The sequence below is a fragment of the Physella acuta genome, unplaced genomic scaffold (genome assembly GCF_028476545.2).
Source record: "Physella acuta isolate Inbredline_101_S28 unplaced genomic scaffold, ASM2847654v3 ptg000571l, whole genome shotgun sequence".
Classification (NCBI taxonomy): Eukaryota; Metazoa; Mollusca; class Gastropoda; family Physidae; genus Physella; species Physella acuta.
Genome location: NW_026732090.1, coordinates 621,750 through 642,241, shown reverse-complemented (window position 1 = coordinate 642,241; position 20,492 = coordinate 621,750). Strand labels below are relative to the sequence as shown.

At 38.9% G+C, this 20,492-nt stretch overlaps 2 protein-coding genes across 2 annotated transcripts in view; one reads left to right on the top strand and one right to left on the bottom strand.

Annotated features, from left to right (window-relative positions):
• Positions 1-4,776: 4,776 nt before the first annotated feature.
• LOC131946779 (uncharacterized) overlaps positions 4,777-20,492 on the bottom strand; it is a gene marked incomplete at its 5' end in the record, with an annotated part of 64,798 nt that continues 49,082 nt past the window's right edge. The window contains one exon of the mRNA XM_059307706.1: positions 4,777-4,947. Within this exon, the coding sequence (XP_059163689.1) occupies positions 4,777-4,947 (171 nt within the window). The remainder of the gene's footprint in view (positions 4,948-20,492) is intronic.
• LOC131946781 (uncharacterized) lies at positions 11,632-16,853 on the top strand. Its single transcript, XM_059307708.1, has 2 exons — positions 11,632-12,238; positions 13,840-16,853. The coding sequence occupies exons 1-2, from the start codon at positions 11,906-11,908 to the stop codon at positions 15,547-15,549; spliced, it is 2,043 nt and encodes a 680-aa protein (XP_059163691.1). The 5' UTR covers positions 11,632-11,905; the 3' UTR covers positions 15,550-16,853.

The window sequence follows — 20,492 nt, the reverse complement described above, 5'->3', positions numbered from 1 at the left end:
GCAAAATGCTGTAGTGGTCGTCCATCAGACTTTGAGGTGGTGGGGGAGATTTGGACCTTTGTGTCAAGGGCGGGAGGGGGTTCAGAAAGTAAGATGACACTTTTCAATGTTCAACAAACACTCATGTTAAGAAACTGAATCTAAGCCTTTATTTGCATTAAAAGTTGTTTTATAAATTGTTATAAAATAATTAATCAATAGGCTTACATTGAATGTTGGAAAAGCCCATAGGTCTAAATACTTTATGAAAATCGCTGCAATAGCGGGGGGGGGGGGGGGGGGGGGGAGGGGGCTTAGGTTTACTTTTTTTGGGGAAGGGGGGAGTCTGGCATCGTTGTGACATCGTTAATAGATGACCCCATAGTCAGAGGTCGATCTAGATTGATTAGGCTTATATTAAACTGTTGATAGGTCGGCGTGGTCGAGTCGGTAAAGCTCATGGTTGCTAAACCGAAAAGTCTCGAGTTCGAACCCTCGGGCAGATGAGGCTCGTTAGCTGGGGACAGCCACTCTTCTAGGAGAGACAACTCCAAAATTAAACAACTGCTGCCTTGTAGTTTGTTCTTGGTTGGACAAAGGCTATGGAAGCAAATCCAAAAAGAAAAGCAGGCTGAAATCGGAGTCAACGGCCTCAATGGCGCATAACCAGTTGACACGTAACGCTTAATTGTGTTGGAGGCGTGGTCGAGTCGGAAAAAAGCTCATGGTTGATAAATTCGAACAAAGTCTCGAGTTCAAACCCACTGGCAGATAAATCTCGATCCCCTTCAACACTAATAATTAAGAACGAAGAAGAAGAAGAAGAAGAAACTGTTGATATTAATTACGCTTTACTTATTATTACAATGGAATATAGCCTAGTAGTTTATTTATATTAAATAATATAACATCCCCTTTCACCACAACACCCTGACTATACTAATCCAAATTAAAATTAAAATGTTTTGTAAATTACTATTATAGTATTAGTAATTTTGTGTTTAAATATTTTTAGCTTTAGTAAAACCGGAAGTGACTTTGTACTTATTTCACAAATATTTTAAAATATTCAATTTTGGTTCAAAAATATACTTTCTGGCAACACAAAGTGGAACCACTTTTGGAACCACTTTTCCTACCTATTGGAAAACATCTCCTAGTTGTTTTTTAAAATGATGAACATTTGTTGTGTGTTCAACAGACTAATAACAGTTATCTCCGCTGTTCCGGTACTGCAACACGAAACCCCCGATGACGTACGGTTTCCATAACAACCATAGAACGGAAATTGTGATGGAAACATACGCATGGCATTTTTATTTTTATTTTTTATTTTTTTATAATTTGTTTTAAAATTTATGTTTTGCTGCTGGCGATTGAAAATTCTTGAGTTGAATTTGATATGAAGCAGTAATTATCTGGATTAAGATTTGATATGAAGCAGTAATTATCTGGATTAAGATTTGATATGAAGCAGTAATTATCTGGATTAAGATTTGATATGAAGCAGTAATTATCTGGATTAAGATTTGATATGAAGCTGTAATTATCTGGATTAAGATTTGATATGAAGCAGTAATTATCTGGATTAAGATTTGATATGAAGCAGTAATTATCTGGATTAAGATTTGATATGAAGCAGTAATTATCTGGATTAAGATTTGTTAGAGGAAAATGCGAGCATTTGTGACACACTGAGATTGAGTTGAGATTTTTTGGGTCGGTTAGCCTTGTACGCTACGTCAGGCCGAGACCGAATGGTTGCTATTGTGTATAAAATAAATGTCAACGGCGAGGTGACTTCCCTTTGTGCACAGGGAGCAGAGTCGTGTGTGTGTGTGCGCGGGGGGGGGGGGGGGGGGCGCCTGTATGCGATAGACATTTTGCTTCTTGTGCGTAGGGGGGGGGGGGGTAAAAAATTTCAGAGGTAGGTTCAATTTTTTTTTTTTACCTAGTAATGGGTCAACACATTAAACTCGTAATGAATCAACTAACTCTTGTTTTGATTAAGCTATCTATATTTATGGTATACATTATTTATGGTATACATTATTTATGGTATACATTATTTATGAACATAGAATCACAGCTGTAATTGACAACAACATCCACGATAAATATCACAGTTCATTTCCTTTGCGTTCTATAAATAGACACATATTAACATAAAACAAAGCACATGAAGCTATTATAAAACAAAAACCAACAACACGGAATTAGTAAGGCATATACAAATGTTTTCACGATCAATTCATTTGTAAAGTTTATAAATAGAATGTGGTAAAATATGGAATGGCTTGAACGTAACTTGCTGTTTTTAATACTTGCACCAACAAGATGGCTGAAAGCTACCAAACATGAGATCCTTGAATAACCGATTCACTACGCCAGCCCTCACAAAGGTCATCACCTCACAGGCATGACGCAGGATGTTACCTGTCAGCCATGACGCAGGATGTTACCTGTCAGGCATGACGCAGGATGTTACCTGTCAGGCATAACGCAGGATGTTACCTGTCAGGCATGACGCAGGATGTTACCTGTCAGGCATGACGCAGGATGTTACCTGTCAGGCATGACGCAGGATGTTACCTGTCAGGCATGACGCAGGATGTTACCTGTCAGGCATCACGCAGGATGTTACCTGTCAGGTATAACGCAGGATGTTACCTGTTAGGTATAACGCAGGATGTTACCTGTCAGGCATGATAAATGTTCGCCAACAAATCAGCTGGGTGCTCATAACCTTGAAAGTTTCAATGTTCGCCAACAAATCAGCTGGGTGCTCATAACCTTGAAAGTTTCAATGTTCGCCAACAAATCAGCTGGGTGCTCATAACCTTGAAAGTTTCAATGTTCGCCAACAAATCAGCTGGGTGCTCATGACCTTGAAAGTTTCAATGTTCGCCAACAATTGAGCTGGGGTCTCCCCAGGTGCAAAAAACAGAAACACATTGCGTATGTTGTTTGATCGGGGGGAGGAATGCAAGTTGCAGAAATCCAATCATTGTCTTCAGGTGTAAAGTCAAAGTAGTTTGTTCTATGGTCCAGTTGTGCAGAAGTTTATCAGCTGAAGAGATTCTTTTGTAAAGACCAAAGTTTAGTTTATCAGCTGAAGAGATTCGTTTGTAAAGACCACAGTTTAGTTTATCAGCTGAAGAGATTCTTTTGTAAAGACCACAGTTTAGTTTATCAGCTGAAGAGATTCTTTTGTAAAGACCAAAGTTTATCAGCTGAAGAGATTCTTTTGTAAAGACCAAAGTTTAGTTTATCAGCTGAAGAGATTCTTTTGTAAAGACCAAAGTTTAGTTTATCAGCTGAAGAGATTCTTTTGTAAAGACCAAAGTTTAGTTTATCAGCTGAAGAGATTCTTTTGTAAAGACCAAAGTTTAGTTTATCAGCTGAAGAGATTCTTTTGTAAAGACCAAAGTTTATCAGCTGAAGAGATTCTTTTGTAAAGACCAAAGTTTAGTTTATCAGCTGAAGAGATTCTTTTGTAAAGACCAAAGTTTAGTTTATCAGCTGAAGAGAAGAGATTCTTTTGTAAAGACCAGTTTAGTTTATCAGCTGAAGAGATTCTTTTGTAAAGACCAAAGTTTAGTTTATCAGCTGAAGAGATTCTTTTGTAAAGACCAAAGTTTAGTTTATCAGCTAAAGAGATTCTTTTGTAAAGACCAAAGTTTAGTTTATCAGCTGAAGAGATTCTTTTGTAAAGACCAAAGTTTAGTTTATCAGCTGAAGAGATTCTTTTGTAAAGACCAAAGTTTAGTTTATCAGCTGAAGAGATTCTTTTGTAAAGACCAAAGTTTAGTTTATCAGCTGAAGAGATTCATTTGTAAAGACCAAAGTTTAATTTGATCAGCTGAAGAGATTCTTTTGTAAAGACCAACGTTTAGTTTATCAGCTGAAGAGATTCTTTTGTAAAGACCAAAGTTTAGTTTATCAGCTGAAGAGATTCTTTTGTAAAGACCAAAGTTTAGTTTATCAGCTGAAGAGATTCTTTTGTAAAGACCAAAGTTTAGTTTATCAGCTGAAGAGATTCTTTTGCAAAGGCCAAAGTTTAGTTTATTAGCTGAAGAGATTCTTTTTTAAAGACCAAAGTTTAGTTTATCAGCTGAAGAGATTCTTTTGTAAAGACCAAAGTTTAGTTTATCAGCTGAAGAGATTCTTTTGTAAAGACCAAAGTTTAGTTTATCAGCTGAAGAGATTCTTTTGCAAAGACCAAAGTTTAGTTGCACTTAATATAGTTGTATTGACCAACTTTATAACTTCACTTGTGAAGAACAAATAGTAGTTGGTATGAAGATAAAAGTCCAATGCCAAAAGTTAACCCATATTTCTAGCGGAGTGGAATGCTGAATCCTTCATATTGAATCATCTTTGTCGTTGATCACTTTTAGTAAAAGTTTTATTTTCTGCTTAGCAGGAAACGAATTAGCCATCTGGGTGACCAGTAATGGTCTCCAGAATTATAATCGACGGCCATTTTAAAAATGTTTTCCGTTGGGCACGCTGGTAATGGTCTCCAGAATTCAAATCGACGGTCATTTTAAAAATGTTTTCCGTTGGGCAGGATGGTAATGGTCTCCAGAATTCAAATCGACGGTCATTTTAAAAATGTTTTCCGTTGGGCAGGATGGTAATGGTCTCCAGAATTCAAATCGACGGCCATTTTAAAAATGTTTTCCGTTGGGCACGCTGGTAATGGTCTCCAGAATTCAAATCGACGGTCAATTTAAAAATGTTTTCCGTTGGGCAGGATGGTAATGGTCTCCAGAATTCAAATCGGCGGCCATTTTAAAAATGTTTTCCATTGGGCAGGCCGGTTGTTGTGTCTTCCATGATAGGCGCTACCCTGTTTGGCTTGGAGGGATACACGCATATAAAAACTCCCAGCAGAGCGACCAGCACAGCGAATACACTGAAGCCAATAAGGCCGCCACACGCAACTGTCATCAGTCGAACAATCTGCAAAATAGGTATAACAATATGTCAAGTTAAAGATAAATAAGGTATAACAATATGTCAAGTTAAAGATAAATAAGGTATAACAATATGTCAAGTTAAAGATAAATAAGGTATAACAATATGTCAAGTTAAAGATAAATAAGGTATAACAATATGTCAAGTTAAAGATAAATAAGGTATAACAATATGTCAAGTTAAAGACACGCCAGGTATAACAATATGTCAAGTTAAAGACATGCCAAGTATAACAATATGTCAAGTTAAAGATAAATAAGGTATAACAATATGTCAAGTTAAAGATAAATAAGGTATAACAATATTTCAAGTTAAAGACATGCCAAGTATAACAATATGTCAAGTTAAAGATAAATAAGGTATAACAATATGTCAAGTTAAAGATAAATAAGTTATAACAATATGTCAAGTTAAAGACACGCCAGGTATAACAATATGTCAAGTTAAAGACACGCCAGGTATAACAATATGTCAAGTTAAAGATAAATAAGGTATAACAATATGTCAAGTTGAAGATAAGCGAGGTATAACAATATGTCAAGTTAAAGATAAATAAGGTATAACAATATGTCAAGTTAAAGATAAATCAGGTATAACAATATGTCAAGTTAAAGATAAATAAGGTATAACAATATGTCAAGTTAAAGATAAATAAGGTATAACAATATGTCAAGTTAAAGATAAATAAGGTATAACAATATGTCAAGTTAAAGACATGCCAAGTATAACAATATGTCAAGTTAAAGATAAATAAGGTATAACAATATGTCAAGTTAAAGATAAATAAGGTATAACAATATGTCAAGTTAAAGATAAATAAGGTATAACAATATGTCAAGTTAAAGATAAATAAGGTATAACAATATGTCAAGTTGAAGATAAGCGAGGTATAACAATATGTCAAGTTAAAGACATGCCAAGTATAACAATATGTCAAGTTAAAGATAATTCAGGTATAACAATATGTCAAGTTAAAGATAATTGAGGTATAACAATATGTCAAGTTAAAGACATGCCAAGTATAACAATATGTCAAGTTGAAGATAAGCGAGGTATAACAATATGTCAAGTTAAAGACATGCCAAGTATAACAATATGTCAAGTTAAAGATAATTCAGGTATAACAATATGTCAAGTTAAAGATAATTCAGGTATAACAATATGTCAAGTTAAAGACACGCCAGGTATAACAATATGTCAAGTTAAAGACGCGCCATGTATAACAATATGTCAAGTTAAAGATAAATCAGGTATAACAATATGTCAAGTTAAAGATAATTCAGGTATAACAATATGTCAAGTTAAAGATAAATCAGGTATAACAATATGTCAAGTTAAAGATAAATCAGGTATAACAATATGTCAAGTTAAAGACACGCCAAGTATAACAATATGTCTAGTTAAAGATAAATCAGGTATAACAATATGTCAAGTTAAAGACACGCCAGGTATAACAATATGTCAAGTTAAAGATAAATCAGGTATAACAATATGTCAAGTTAAAGACACGACAGGTATAACAATATTTCAATTTAAAGACACGCCAAGTATAACAATATTTCAATTTAAAGACACGCCAAGTATAACAATATGTCTAGTTAAAGACACGCCAGGTATAACAATATGTCTAGTTAAAGACACGCCAAGTATAACAATATGTCAAGTTAAAGACACGCCAGGTATAACAATATGTCAAGTTAAAGATAAATCAGGTATAACAATATGTCAAGTTAAAGACACGCCATGGAATAACAATATGTCAAGTTAAAGACACGCCATGGAATAACAATATGTCAAGTTAAAGATAAGCCAGGTATAACAATATTTCAAGTTAAAGATAATTCAGGTATAACAATATGTCAAGTTAAAGATAATTCAGGTATAACAATATGTCAAGTTAAAGATAAGCCAGGTATAACAATATGTCAAGTTAAAGATAAGCCAGGTATAACAATATTTCAATTTAAAGACACGCCAGGTATAACAATATGTCAAATTAAAGACACGCCAGGTATAACAATATGTCAAGTTAAAGACACGCCAGGTATAACAATATGTCAAGTTAAAGATAAGCCAGGTATAACAATATGTCAAGTTAAAGACACGCCAGGTATAACAATATGTCTAGTTAAAGACACGCCAGGTATAACAATATGTCAAGTTAAAGATAATTCAGGTATAACAATATGTCAAGTTAAAGACACGCCAAGTATAAAAATATGTCAAGTTAAAGATAACTCAAGTATAACAATATGTCAAGTTAAAGACACGCCAGTTTTAACAATATGTCAAGTTAAAGATAAATCAGGTATAACAATATGTCAAGTTAAAGACACGCCAAGTATAACAATATGTCCAGTTAAAGACACGCCAGGTATAACAATATGTCAAGTTAAAGATAAATAAGGTATAACAATATGTCAAGTTAAAGACATGCCAAGTATAACAATATGTCAAGTTAAAGATAAATAAGGTATAACAATATGTCAAGTTAAAGATAAATAAGGTATAACAATATGTCAAGTTAAAGACACGCCAGGTATAACAATATGTCAAGTTAAAGATAACTCAAGTATAACAATATGTCAAGTTAAAGATAATTCAGGTATAACAATATGTCAAGTTAAAGATAACTCAAGTATAACAATATGTCAAGTTAAAGACACGCCAGGTATAACAATATGTCAAGTTAAAGATAAATCAGGTATAACAATATGTCTAGTTAAAGACACGCCAAGTATAACAATATGTCCAGTTAAAGACACGCCAGGTATAACAATATGTCAAGTTAAAGATAAATAAGGTATAACAATATGTCAAGTTAAAGACACGCCAGGTATAACAATATGTCAAGTTAAAGATAAATCAGGTATAACAATATGTCAAGTTAAAGATAATTCAGGTATAACAATATGTCAAGTTAAAGATAATTCAGGTATAACAATATGTCAAGTTAAAGATAAGCCAGGTATAACAATATGTCAAGTTAAAGATAAATCAGGTATAACAATATGTCTAGTTAAAGACACGCCAAGTATAACAATATGTCAAGTTAAAGATAAATCAGGTATAACAATATGTCAAGTTAAAGACACGCCAGGTATAACAATATGTCAAGTTAAAGACACGCCAGGTATAACAATATGTCAAGTTAAAGATAAATCAGGTATAACAATATGTCAAGTTAAAGACACGCCAGGTATAACAATATGTCAAGTTAAAGATAACTCAAGTATAACAATATGTCAAGTTAAAGATAAGCCAGGTATAACAATATGTCAAGTTAAAGATAAATCAGGTATAACAATATGTCAAGTTAAAGACACGCCAAGTATAACAATATGTCCAGTTAAAGACACGCCAGGTATAACAATATGTCAAGTTAAAGACACGCCAAGTATAACAATATGTCAAGTTAAAGACACGCCAAGTATAATAATATGTCCAGTTAAAGACACGCCAGGTATAACAATATGTCAAGTTAAAGACACGCCAAGTATAACAATATGTCTAGTTAAAGACACGCCAAGTATAACAATATGTCTAGTTAAAGACACGCCAAGTATAACAATATGTCTAGTTAAAGACACGCCAAGTATAACAATATGTCTAGTTAAAGACACGCCAAGTATAACAATATGTCAAGTTAAAGATAACTCAAGTATAACAATATGTCAAGTTAAAGATAAATCAGGTATAACAATATGTCAAGTTAAAGACACGCCAGGTATAACAATATGTCCAGTTAAAGACACGCCAGGTATAACAATATGTCAAGTTAAAGATAACTCAAGTATAACAATATGTCAAGTTAAAGATAAATCAGGTATAACAATATGTCAAGTTAAAGACACGCCAGGTATAACAATATGTCAAGTTAAAGATAACTCAAGTATAACAATATGTCAAGTTAAAGATAAATCAGGTATAACAATATGTCAAGTTAAAGATAAATCAGGTATAACAATATTTCAATTTAAAGACACGCCAGGTATAATACTATTTCAAATTAAAGAAATGAAATGCTAGGTGTAACTATTTTTTTTTCAAGTAAGAGTAATCAACATAGAATGGTATCGTAATTATTTGGATGTTCAATTAAAGCCATGGTTATAAAAATCTGTTTGGTGGTTTTTTTTCTATTTTGCACTTTACTAAAGATTGGATGCATTATTTTGATGTTTTAAGTATTTTCTGTAGCTACAAAAAGCAAAAAACAAGTAGGTTTTTTACAGTTTGTCACTGAAAATATACACAAACGGCGACATGACAAATGATCTCAGACTAAATATCCCAGACAAAATATCGCAGGACAAATTATCTCAGGACATATTATCACATGGACAAATGATAGCACTATGGGGTCATCCATAAATGACGTCACACTCGTAGGGGGGAGGGGGGGTCCGTAATTTTGTGACGATGTGTGATGAGGGGGAGGGGGGGGGGGGGTCAGATGTTGCGACGTCACATTTTTGCATTATAAAAAAGCAATGTTAGAAAACGAATTTTAGACGTTATTTCGCGTTTTAGATAACTGTTTTAATAAATTGTAATAGTTTAGACAAGATTTGGGAAAAATATCGATGTTTTAAAAAAATTCACAACTGCAATTTCATGGGGGGGTTGTAGGTTAAGGTGTGACGTCATTTTAGGGGGGGGGGGTCTGGCTTTTTGTGACGACGTGTGACGGAGGGGAGGGGGGGGGAGGTAAAAATCGTCAAGGAAAGCGTGACGTCATTTATGGATGACCCCTATATATTCATCTTTTTTGCATTTGATTTATTTACTGTAGAATCTAGTCATTCTTTTTCGTGTAGCTTTCTGAAGTTTCGGCTGGCTGTGCAACTTTTAAATTTACTTATGTTTTCTCTAGCGCGTTCCGGACAGACTAAAACTATTCTAGTGACGAGATAGATACAACGGGCGCTAGGTTGTTAGTGTCGTCTCTTTTCCTACTTTCGACCGATATATTTTACTCACGCGCACAGTGTTCGTTTCTCCTACTTTCGACCGATAGATTTTACTCACGCGCACATTGTTCGTTTCTCCTACTTTCGTCCGATAGATTTTACTCACGCACACAGTGTTCGTTTCAGGCTTTTTTCCCCGGGGGAGGGGGGTTAACTTGAATTTTTAGAGGGGCGAATTCATTTCGACGGGTCGGGGGAGGACGACACTGGTAGAAGTATATATATTCTATATAAATTATATTACGCCTTTTTTTTTGGGGGGGGGGGGGGGAGGGGAATAGACGTTCTACTGTCGGGGGGGGGGGGGAGGGGGGTAAAAGGGGCTTTCCCCCTACCAGAAGAGAAACTCTTCACGCAAAATACTTATAACATTAGACACATAATTTAGTCCGTAATGTCAGTATTTTTACTTTCTCGTATGTACGTAGTATAGAGAAAGTATTGTAATCGTGCAAAAAAAAAAATCGAGATTTTTACAAATCTCGACGTTTTACACCTCACTGATACGGAAAAACATAATTTTGCAATCTTGTCCGTATGTCTGTGTGTGTGTGTGTCTGTCTGTGTGTGTGTCTGTCCGTCTGTAAACACGATAACTTGAGTACCGTTACAGCTAGGTTGATGAAATTTCATATATAAGTATTTTATCAAAATCGTAGATCCGTATCAACTTTTGAGCGATTTCCGATAACCGGAAGTGGTACTTTTCCTACTTTGAATTTTTAAAAAGCCTATAACTTGAGTACTATTTCAGATAGATAAATGAAATTTCACGTGTAAGTAAAAGATCTAATTCTCTACCTTCTGTAAAATTTTGAGTAATTTCCGTTGACTGGAAGTAGTAATTTACGCTACTTCCGATTTCTCAAAAAACTAATGTAAATTTTAAAAGTACTAATAATATTGCGCACTATTATGCGCTTTTTTTATTTGCGTTCACTTGGTGTGCAATTAATTTGTCTACGAGATTTTATTCTATTTTTAAAACTTTAAGTATTTAAAATGGATTAAAAATCATGTCTATAGCCCGAGTTTCCATCCCCTGTTATTTTATATAAGAATATTCGAGAAAGTTTAGGGGAGATCACTCCCGGTTTATTATTATGGAGTATCGATAACGTCATTTCTTTGAGGGGAAGTGGAGGTGGCATAGACATTCTACCGGGGGTATAAAATTATAACACTATAAATTATACACTACTATTTAAATAACTATAAAGAAAAGCGTGGGCCACTTTAGTGTCTATTGGATACCTTTACTAATATTTAGGAAGAGAACCACGCTTTTCTTTATAGTAATTTAAATAGTAGTGTATAATTTATATTCTACTTTTTAGTGCATTATTGCGTAAAAGCTTGTAATTAAAACGTTTTTTATGATTTTTTTTAGTACTTTACATGTTTTTATTTACAATAGAGTTACAGGACTTTATGATTATTTAAATAGTTGCATTGCTGTATACTGAGGAGAATTATTTATTTTCTACTTTTTAGTGAATTATTATATCAAAGCTTGTTACCAAAAGGTTTTTATTTTATTTTATTCTTGTCCATCTCAACAAGAATGATGGAAAGATTCTCATCTAATCGTTGATGCCCATTGCTGATTTGCTAGTACAATAAACGTGGGAATTCCCCATTTTTGCATGGTAAATAAAGCACAATTTTGAGTCGGCGAGAAACGGATGTTAACAACTTTCAGTTACGATAAATGGCGGGTTGGTAAACCCTGTCTTATCATCCGATTTTGCCTAGTTATTTTACAAATTTAAAAAAAGAATCAGATTCTCAAATTAAAAACACTAGATCTACTTGTCAAAAGCAATACAACAAGAATCAACCATCCGTTGAAATAAAGCGAACTTAATCCGAAGCAAACTTGAGTTGAAGCTGGAAAAGGTCAACTGAATGACAACCGGATCTTAACATTTGAGTAACTAGATCTAGATCTACCCCCAATCAACTTCATCATGACTTCCAAAGGAAAAAAGTGCAAAACGAAACAACAGTCAGTCGGCATCCTCTTGAGCAATCTCTACAAAAAACCGGCAGCGACGATCGCAATCGATCTAAACAAAGTGCTGCAACAACTGAAGCTTACTGAAACTAGTGTCAAACATATCGTCGTGCCGGATAACCAAGGTTTAGTCGAGCTCATCTTCAGAAATCAAGCTAGCGAGACCGTAGCTTTTGATCATTTCAAAAATTTACAGAAGTTGGAGAACATCCCTGAGATGATGAATCTGATCGACGACCCAAAAAATTTGATGGTGGAGAGGATCCCGACTGACTGTCACATAAAGGTGGGCATCTAGAAAATATTAACATTACATTGTTACTTCATTCAATGGTGAATATGTGATTATTTTGAATACCTTAACGTTGTTACTTAATTGTTCAGTAGGTGTATTGTTATTGAATACTTTAACGTTGTTACTTAATACATTTTACTTAATAAGTTGTTAACGTTGCTACTTAATTAAATAATGTGGAGGTGGAAATGTGTTGAATATTTTAATGTTTTCCGCGCGGTGGGTATCAAAACGCACGGGCACCTTTCTTCATTATTATAGCTACCCTTATCATGACTATAACTTTATCATAAGTGCAAACTAACCCTGACAGCGAAACTTTCAGAAAATCAAGCGATATGACCATACACCAATCATCAAATGGTATAGATATTTTGTATTTGTCGATTAACTATCTTTTAATTTACCTAGCAATGTCACTAATGATATAAAGTCACCACTCGTAGCTGAAACATCCCTAAACATATACTCAGTGGCGTCGTTAGGTCGGGTGTCACCCGGTGCGGTACTTCGTGGTGTCACCTCTCCGAAAAAACAAAGTATATATATATATATATATATATATATATATATATATATATATATATATATATATATATATATATATATATATATATGTGTGTGTGTGTGTGCGTGTGCGTGTGTTTGTATAACTACCTACAGACTTTATAGTAACGATGTTTATCTATAGTCTGTTAATAATACAGTTGGATGTAGCATTGCTTTCTTTATATTTAGCACATCTACGTCATAGTGTCACCTCAACCTTGTTGTAACAATGGTCGTATGTACTTCAAAGAGTTTTTAACTTTTTTACTGTACATTTTGCAATTTTTTGCCTTGGTGTCAGCCCCCGCATACATGGTGTCATCCGGTGCGGTCCGCAACCCCTCCCCCGCTCCGGCATCGCGACGTCTCTGATTTGATTGTGTATTGGTACCTCATAGAATAAAAATTACTGATAAAATAATTTGATTGTGTATTGGTACCTCATAGAATAAAAATTACTGATAAAATAATTTGATTGTGTATTGAGACTACACATAAAAAACGTAGTATTGAATTTAAAAAGTTAGAAAAAAGTATCGCATACCCTCTGAAGAAAAAAGTATCGCATACCCTCTGAAGAAAAAAGTATCGCATACCCTCTGAAGAAAAAAGTATCGCATACGATCTGAAGAAAAAAGTATCGCATGCCATCTGAAGAAAAAAGTATCGCATACCATCTGAAGAAAAAAGTATCGCATACCATCTGAAGAAAAAAGTATCGCATACCATCTGAAGAAAAAAGTATCGTATACCATCTGAACTCACTGATTTCTGTAAAAGAATATTCTTTTCAACATACTCGACATATTTTTGGTTTACATAACAAAGGTGCTTGTTTTTTAAAATAAATTTTTATTTTTGTTACTCGACCCCCCCCCCCCCCCCCCAACCCGAAAGATCCCAACAGTATTTTAATATTTGTTTTCGAAGTTTATTCAGCCAAACGTTGTAAATCAGAAAATGCAGTCGAAAGCGTTTGTCATTGTAATTAACCGAATAATCACTGACTTTGTCTGATCAAGTATTACAAACTTTTTCTACAGAGAATGAAAAGGACGGTTTTCCTCATCGTGGGAAACAAACTATCGGTACTTGATGAGTTTGAGGAAGAAGCTACATGTTTACAGTCGCCAGAACCTACGGCCCAACAGCCTCCTGTAAAGAAAGAGAAAGGTAAATCGCCACCGTTGCCAGAACCTACGGTCCAACAGCCTCCTGTAAAGAAAGCGAAAGGTAAATCGCCACCGTTGCCAGAACCTACGGTCCAACAGCCTCCTGTAAAGAAAGAGAAAGGTAAATCGCCACCGTTGCCAGAACCTACGGTCCAACAGCCTCCTGTAAAGAAAGAGAAAGGTAAATCGCCACCGTTGCCAGAACCTACGGTCCAACAGCCTCCTGTAAAGAAAGCGGAAGGTAAATCGCCACCGTTGCCAGAACCTACGGTCCAACAGCCTCCTGTAAAGAAAGAGAAAGGTAAATCGCCACCGTTGCCAGAACCTACGGTCCAACAGCCTCCTGTAAAGAAAGCGGAAGGTAAATCGCCACCGTTGCCAGAACCTACGGTCCAACAGCCTCCTGTAAAGAAAGCGGAAGGTAAATCGCCACCGTTGCCAGAACCTACGGTCCAACAGCCTCCTGTAAAGAAAGAGAAAGGTAAATCGCCACCGTTGCCAGAACCTACGGTCCAACAGCCTCCTGTAAAGAAAGAGAAAGGTAAATCGCCACCGTTGCCAGAACCTACGGTCCAACAGCCTCCTGTAAAGAAAGAGAAAGGTAAATCGCCACCGTTGCCAGAACCTACGGTCCAACAGCCTCCTGTAAAGAAAGAGAAAGGTAAATCGCCACCGTTGCCAGAACCTACGGTCCAACAGCCTCCTGTAAAGAAAGAGAAAGGTAAATCGCCACCGTTGCCAGAACCTACGGTCCAACAGCCTCCTGTAAAGAAAGAGAAAGGTAAATCGCCACCGTTGCCAGAACCTACGGTCCAACAGCCTCCTGTAAAGAAAGAGAAAGGTAAATCGCCACCGTTGCCAGAACCTACGGTCCAACAGCCTCCTGTAAAGAAAGAGAAAGGTAAATCGCCACCGTTGCCAGAACCTACGGTCCAACAGCCTCCTGTAAAGAAAGAGAAAGGTAAATCGCCACCTATAATTGAACCGAAAACCGAACCTACAACCTCAGAGCAACCTACAACTGCTGCGGGTGAGGTGGACGATGGTAAACCTAAAACTAAGACGACTTCCACTATAGCAGTCAACCCGTGCAACTGTCCAGAAACTATCACCTATGTCGTTGGCAGTTTAGTCGGCTCTGAGTCGAGGCACGTCGAGTTTAAAATGGGGGGACATATCGGTAACGAAACTGAATTCGGACAACTAATTGGTAAATACGTGACTGGGTTCCTCAACTCTGGCGGTGGCATTCTTTTCTTTGGAGTCGACGATAACGGGATAGTCGTTGGCTTGCGCCTAAGATATAAACAAACCCTACATCTCAGTCGTAAAATCAAATCCGTTATCAGGGATATCAAGCCCTATGTGAGAGCTGAGGAGTACTCCATCAATTTCGCCAACGTTTCAGATAAAGAAGGTAAGGTAAAGTTAAATAAGAGGGTCTTAGAGTTGTGCGTCAAGCCTCGTGACCCAGCTCCAGCTGAGAGAATGTACTCGTACTTGGGCATCAAGTACGTCCGCATGACCAGCAGTACCAGGACTATTAGGGACCCGCAAGCCCTCGATATTGCTTTAGGTTGACGGGAGTATCAGGACAACTAAGGACCCCGCATCCTTCGATATTGCTTTAGGTTGACGGGAGTATCAGGACTATTAAGGACCCCGCATCCCTCGATATTGCTTTAGGTTGACGGGAGTATCAGGACTACTAAGGACCCCGCATCCCTCGATATTGCTTTAGGTTGACGGGAGTATCAGGACAACTAAGGACCCCGCATCCCTCGATATTGCTTTATGTTAAAAGCCTAGATATCAAAAGCCTACTTAAACTGAAAAGAAACAATTGAAAAGAAACCTACAGCCCAACAACCACCTATTACTGAACAGAAACCTACAACCCAGCAGCCAACTACAATTGAACAGAAACCTACTACTCAACGCACATCTAAACCGCCCCTACCTACTTCTAATGGATTTGATCACTATCGAGAAGGCCGACTTCCACACAACCAACTAATGCAACTGTAACTCGCTCTATACATAGCGCTCCTATATCTGCATTAGACAAGGCACTGCCTGTTGAAAGATAGGAAATTTACCTTTACAACAGAGACTAGTTAACCAGTATCGGTAAATAAGCGTGTGGCTTTCTCAACTATGGCGCTTGCATTATTTTCCTGGAAGTCACCGAGAACAGGAGAGTCATAGGTCTAGACGTGGAGTAACATTCTGCGGTAAGGATAATCTAGCCGGCTGTAGCCTAGACGTGGAGTAACATTCTGCGGTAAGGATAATCTAGCCGGCTGTAGCCTAGACGTGGAGTAACATTCTGCGGTAAGGATAATCTAGCCGGCTGTAGCCTAGACGTGGAGTAACATTCTGCGGTAAGGATAATCTAGCCGGCTGTAGCCTAGACGTGGAGTAACATTCTGCGGTAAGGATAATCTAGCCGGCTGTAGCCTAGACATGGAGTAACATTCTGCGGTAAGGATAATCTAGCCGGCTGTAGCCTAGACGTGGAGTAACATTCTGCGGTAAGGATAATCTAGCCGGCTGTAGCCTAGACATGGAGTAACATTCTGCGGTAAGGATAATCTAGCCGGCTGTAGCCTAGACATGGAGTAACATTCTGCGGTAAGGATAATCTAGCCGGCTGTAGCCTAGACATGGAGTAACATTCTGGACAATACCATTGATCAACTCGGCGGTAAGGATAATGTTGACGGCTGTAACCTAGAGCGAGTATATCTATTTCACCAAGTCCACAGAAGAATTGTCGCAGGACAATTGTTATGGAGGTGTGGGCTAAACCTAAGACAATGTTAACAGCAGTGCCGAAGCAGATTCCCAGCTTTATAAATAAAACAATGCAATAATCGGATAAACTGTTTTAAAAATTGTTTGTTACAACCATCTTTCATTAAGTCATTTCTGGTTGTTTTTTTAATTTTTGCGACATAACTTAAAAATGGATGTTAATGTAAAATGATGAAGCATCGTTTCTAAAACGACATCTGATTGGTGTGGTCAAGACTTGTCAAACCTTTGACTGGTGTGGTCAACACTTGTCAAACCTTTGACTGGTGTGGTCAAGACTTGTCAAACCTTTGACTGATGTGGTCAACACTTGTCAAACCTTTGACTGGTGTGGTCAACACTTGTCAAACCTTTGACTGGTGTGGTCAACACTTGTCAAACCTTTGACTGGTGTGGTCAAGACTTGTCAAACCTTTGACTGGTGTGGTCAAGACTTGTCAAACCTTTGACTGGTGTGGTCAAGACTTGTCAAACCTTTGACTGGTGTGGTCAACACTTGTCAAACCTTTGACTGGTTTGGTCAACACTTGTCAAACCTTTGACTGGTGTGGTCAACACTTGTCAAACCTTTAACTGGTTTGGTCAACAATTGTCAAACAGTGGATTCAATTAATGAAACATCTAGTTATGAACTTGAACGAAATTTGTTCTCTAGAGGTGGTCGCTTGTCGCAGAAGCGTAGCCACCATTTCCGGCACCAACCATCCACACCCGAAACATCCAGCCTCCCACCTACTCACACCCCAACCATCCACACCCCAACCATCCACACCCCATACATCCACACGCCATACATCCATCCCCATACATCCATACCCAAACATCCACACCCCATACAACCACACCCCAACCATCCACACCCCATACACCCCATACATCCACACCCCATACATCCACAACGCAACCATCCATACCCCATACATCCATACCCCATATATCCACACCCCAACCATCCACACCCCATACATCCACACCCCATACATCCACACCCCATACATCCACACCACATACATCCACACCCCAACCATCCACACCCCGTACATCCACACCCCATACATCCACAACGCAAACATCCATACACCATACATCCATACCCCATATATCCACACCCCAACCATCCACACCCCATACATCCACACCCCATACATCCACACCCCGTACATCCACACCCCATACATCCACACCACATACATCCACACCCCATACATCCACACCCCATACATCCACACCCCATACATCCACACACCATACATCCATACCCCATACATCCACACCCCATAGATCCACACCCCATACATCCACACCCCGTACATCCACACCCCATACATCCACACCCCATACATCCACATCATCCACACCCCAACCATCCACACCCCAACCATCCACACCCCATACATCCACACCCCAACCATCCACACCGCATACATCCACACCGCATACATCCACACCCCAACCATCCACATCCCAACCATCCACACCCCATACATCCACACCCCATACATCCACACACCATACATCCACACCCCATACATCCACACACCATACATCCACACCCCATACATCCACACCCCATACACCCCATACATCCACACCCCATACATCCACACACCATACATCCACACCCCATACATCCACACCCCATACATCCACACCCCATACATCCACACCCCATACATCCACACCCCATACATCCACACCCCATACATCCACACCCTATACATCCACACCCCATACATCCACACCCCATACATCCACACCCCATACATCCACACCCCATACATCCAAACCCCATACATCCACACCCCATACATCCACACCCCATACATCCACACCCCATACATCCATACCCCATACATCCACACCACATACATCCACACCCCATACATCCACACCCCATACATCCACACCCCATACATCCACATCCACACCCCAACCATCCACACCCCAACCATCCACACCCCATACATCCACACTAATACATTCACACCCCATACATCCACACCCCAACCATCCACACCCCATACATCCACATCATCCACACCCCAACCATCCACATCCCAACCATCCACACCCCATACATCCACACCCATACATCCACACCCCATACATCCACACCCCATACATCCACACCCCATACATCCACACCCCGTACATCCACACCCCATACATCCACACACCATACATCCACACCCCATACATCCACACCCCATACATCCACACCCCGTACATCCACACCCCATACATCCACACCCCATACATCCACACCCCATACATCCACACCCCATACATCCACACCCCATACATCCACACACCATACATCCACACCCCATACATCCACACCCCGTACATCCACACCCCATACATCCACACCCCATACATCCACACCCCATACATCCACACCCCATACATCCACACACCATACATCCACACCCCATACATCCACACCCCATACATCCACAGCCCTTACATCCACACCCCGTACATCCACACACCATACATCCACACCCCATACACCCCATACATCCACACACCATACATCCACACCCCATACACCCCATACATCCACACCCCATAAAACTATGACATTTTGCATTTGGAGATAAAGATATTTCCCTTGAGTGCAGGCTCTAGTGGCTGATTTTAGATGGGCAATCTCTGCCGCAAATGTTTCTGTAGGTTCCAGCTGTTTTCTTTCTTCTGGGACATTCAGGATTGCGTCATGTCCTGGTTGTAGCCACAGTCTTCCCTTGTGACATCCAGGTTGTGTCATGTGGTTGCACCCACGGTCTTCCCTTGTGACATCCAGGTTGTGTCATGTGGTTGTAGCCACGGTCTTCCCTTGTGACATTCAGGTTGTGTCATGTGGTTGTAGCCACGGTCTTCCCTTGTGACATTCAGGTTGTGTCATGTGGTTGTAGCCACGGTCTTCCCTTGTGACATCCAGGTTGTGTCATGTGGTTGCACCCACGGTCTTCCCTTGTGACATCCAGGTTGTGTCATGTGGTTGTAGCCACGGTCTTCCCTTGTGACATTCAGGTTGTGTCATGTGGTTGTAGCCACGGTCTTCCCTTGTGACATTCAGGTTGTGTCATGTGGTTGTAGCCACGGTCTTCCCTTTTGACATCCAGGTTGTGTCATGTGGTTGTAGCCACGGTCTTCCCTTTTGACATCCAGGTTGTGTCATGTGGTTGTAGCCACGGTCTTCCCTTGTGACATCCAGGTTGTGTCATGTGGTTGTAGCCACGGTCTTCTCTTGTGACATTCAGGTAACGTCATGTGGTTGTAGCCACGGTCTTCCCTTGTGACATTCAGGTTGTGTCATGTGGTTGTAGCCACGGTCTTGTGACATTCAGGTTGTGTCATGTGGTTGTAGCCACGGTCTTCTCTTGTGACATTCAGGTTGTGTCATGTGGTTGTAGCCACGGTCTTCCCTTGTGACATTCAGGTTGTGTCATGTGGTTGTAGCCACGGTCTTCCCTTGTGACATTCAGGTTGTGTCATGTGGTTGTAACCACGGTCTTCCCTTGTGACATCCAGGCTGTGTCATGTGGTTGTAGCCACGGTCTTCCCTTGTGATATTCAGGTTGTGTCATGTGGTTGTAGCCACGGTCTTCCCTTGTGACATCCAGGTTGTGTCATGTGGTTGTAGCCACGGTCTTCCCTTGTGACATCCAGGTTGTGTCATGTGGTTGTAGCCACGGTCTTCC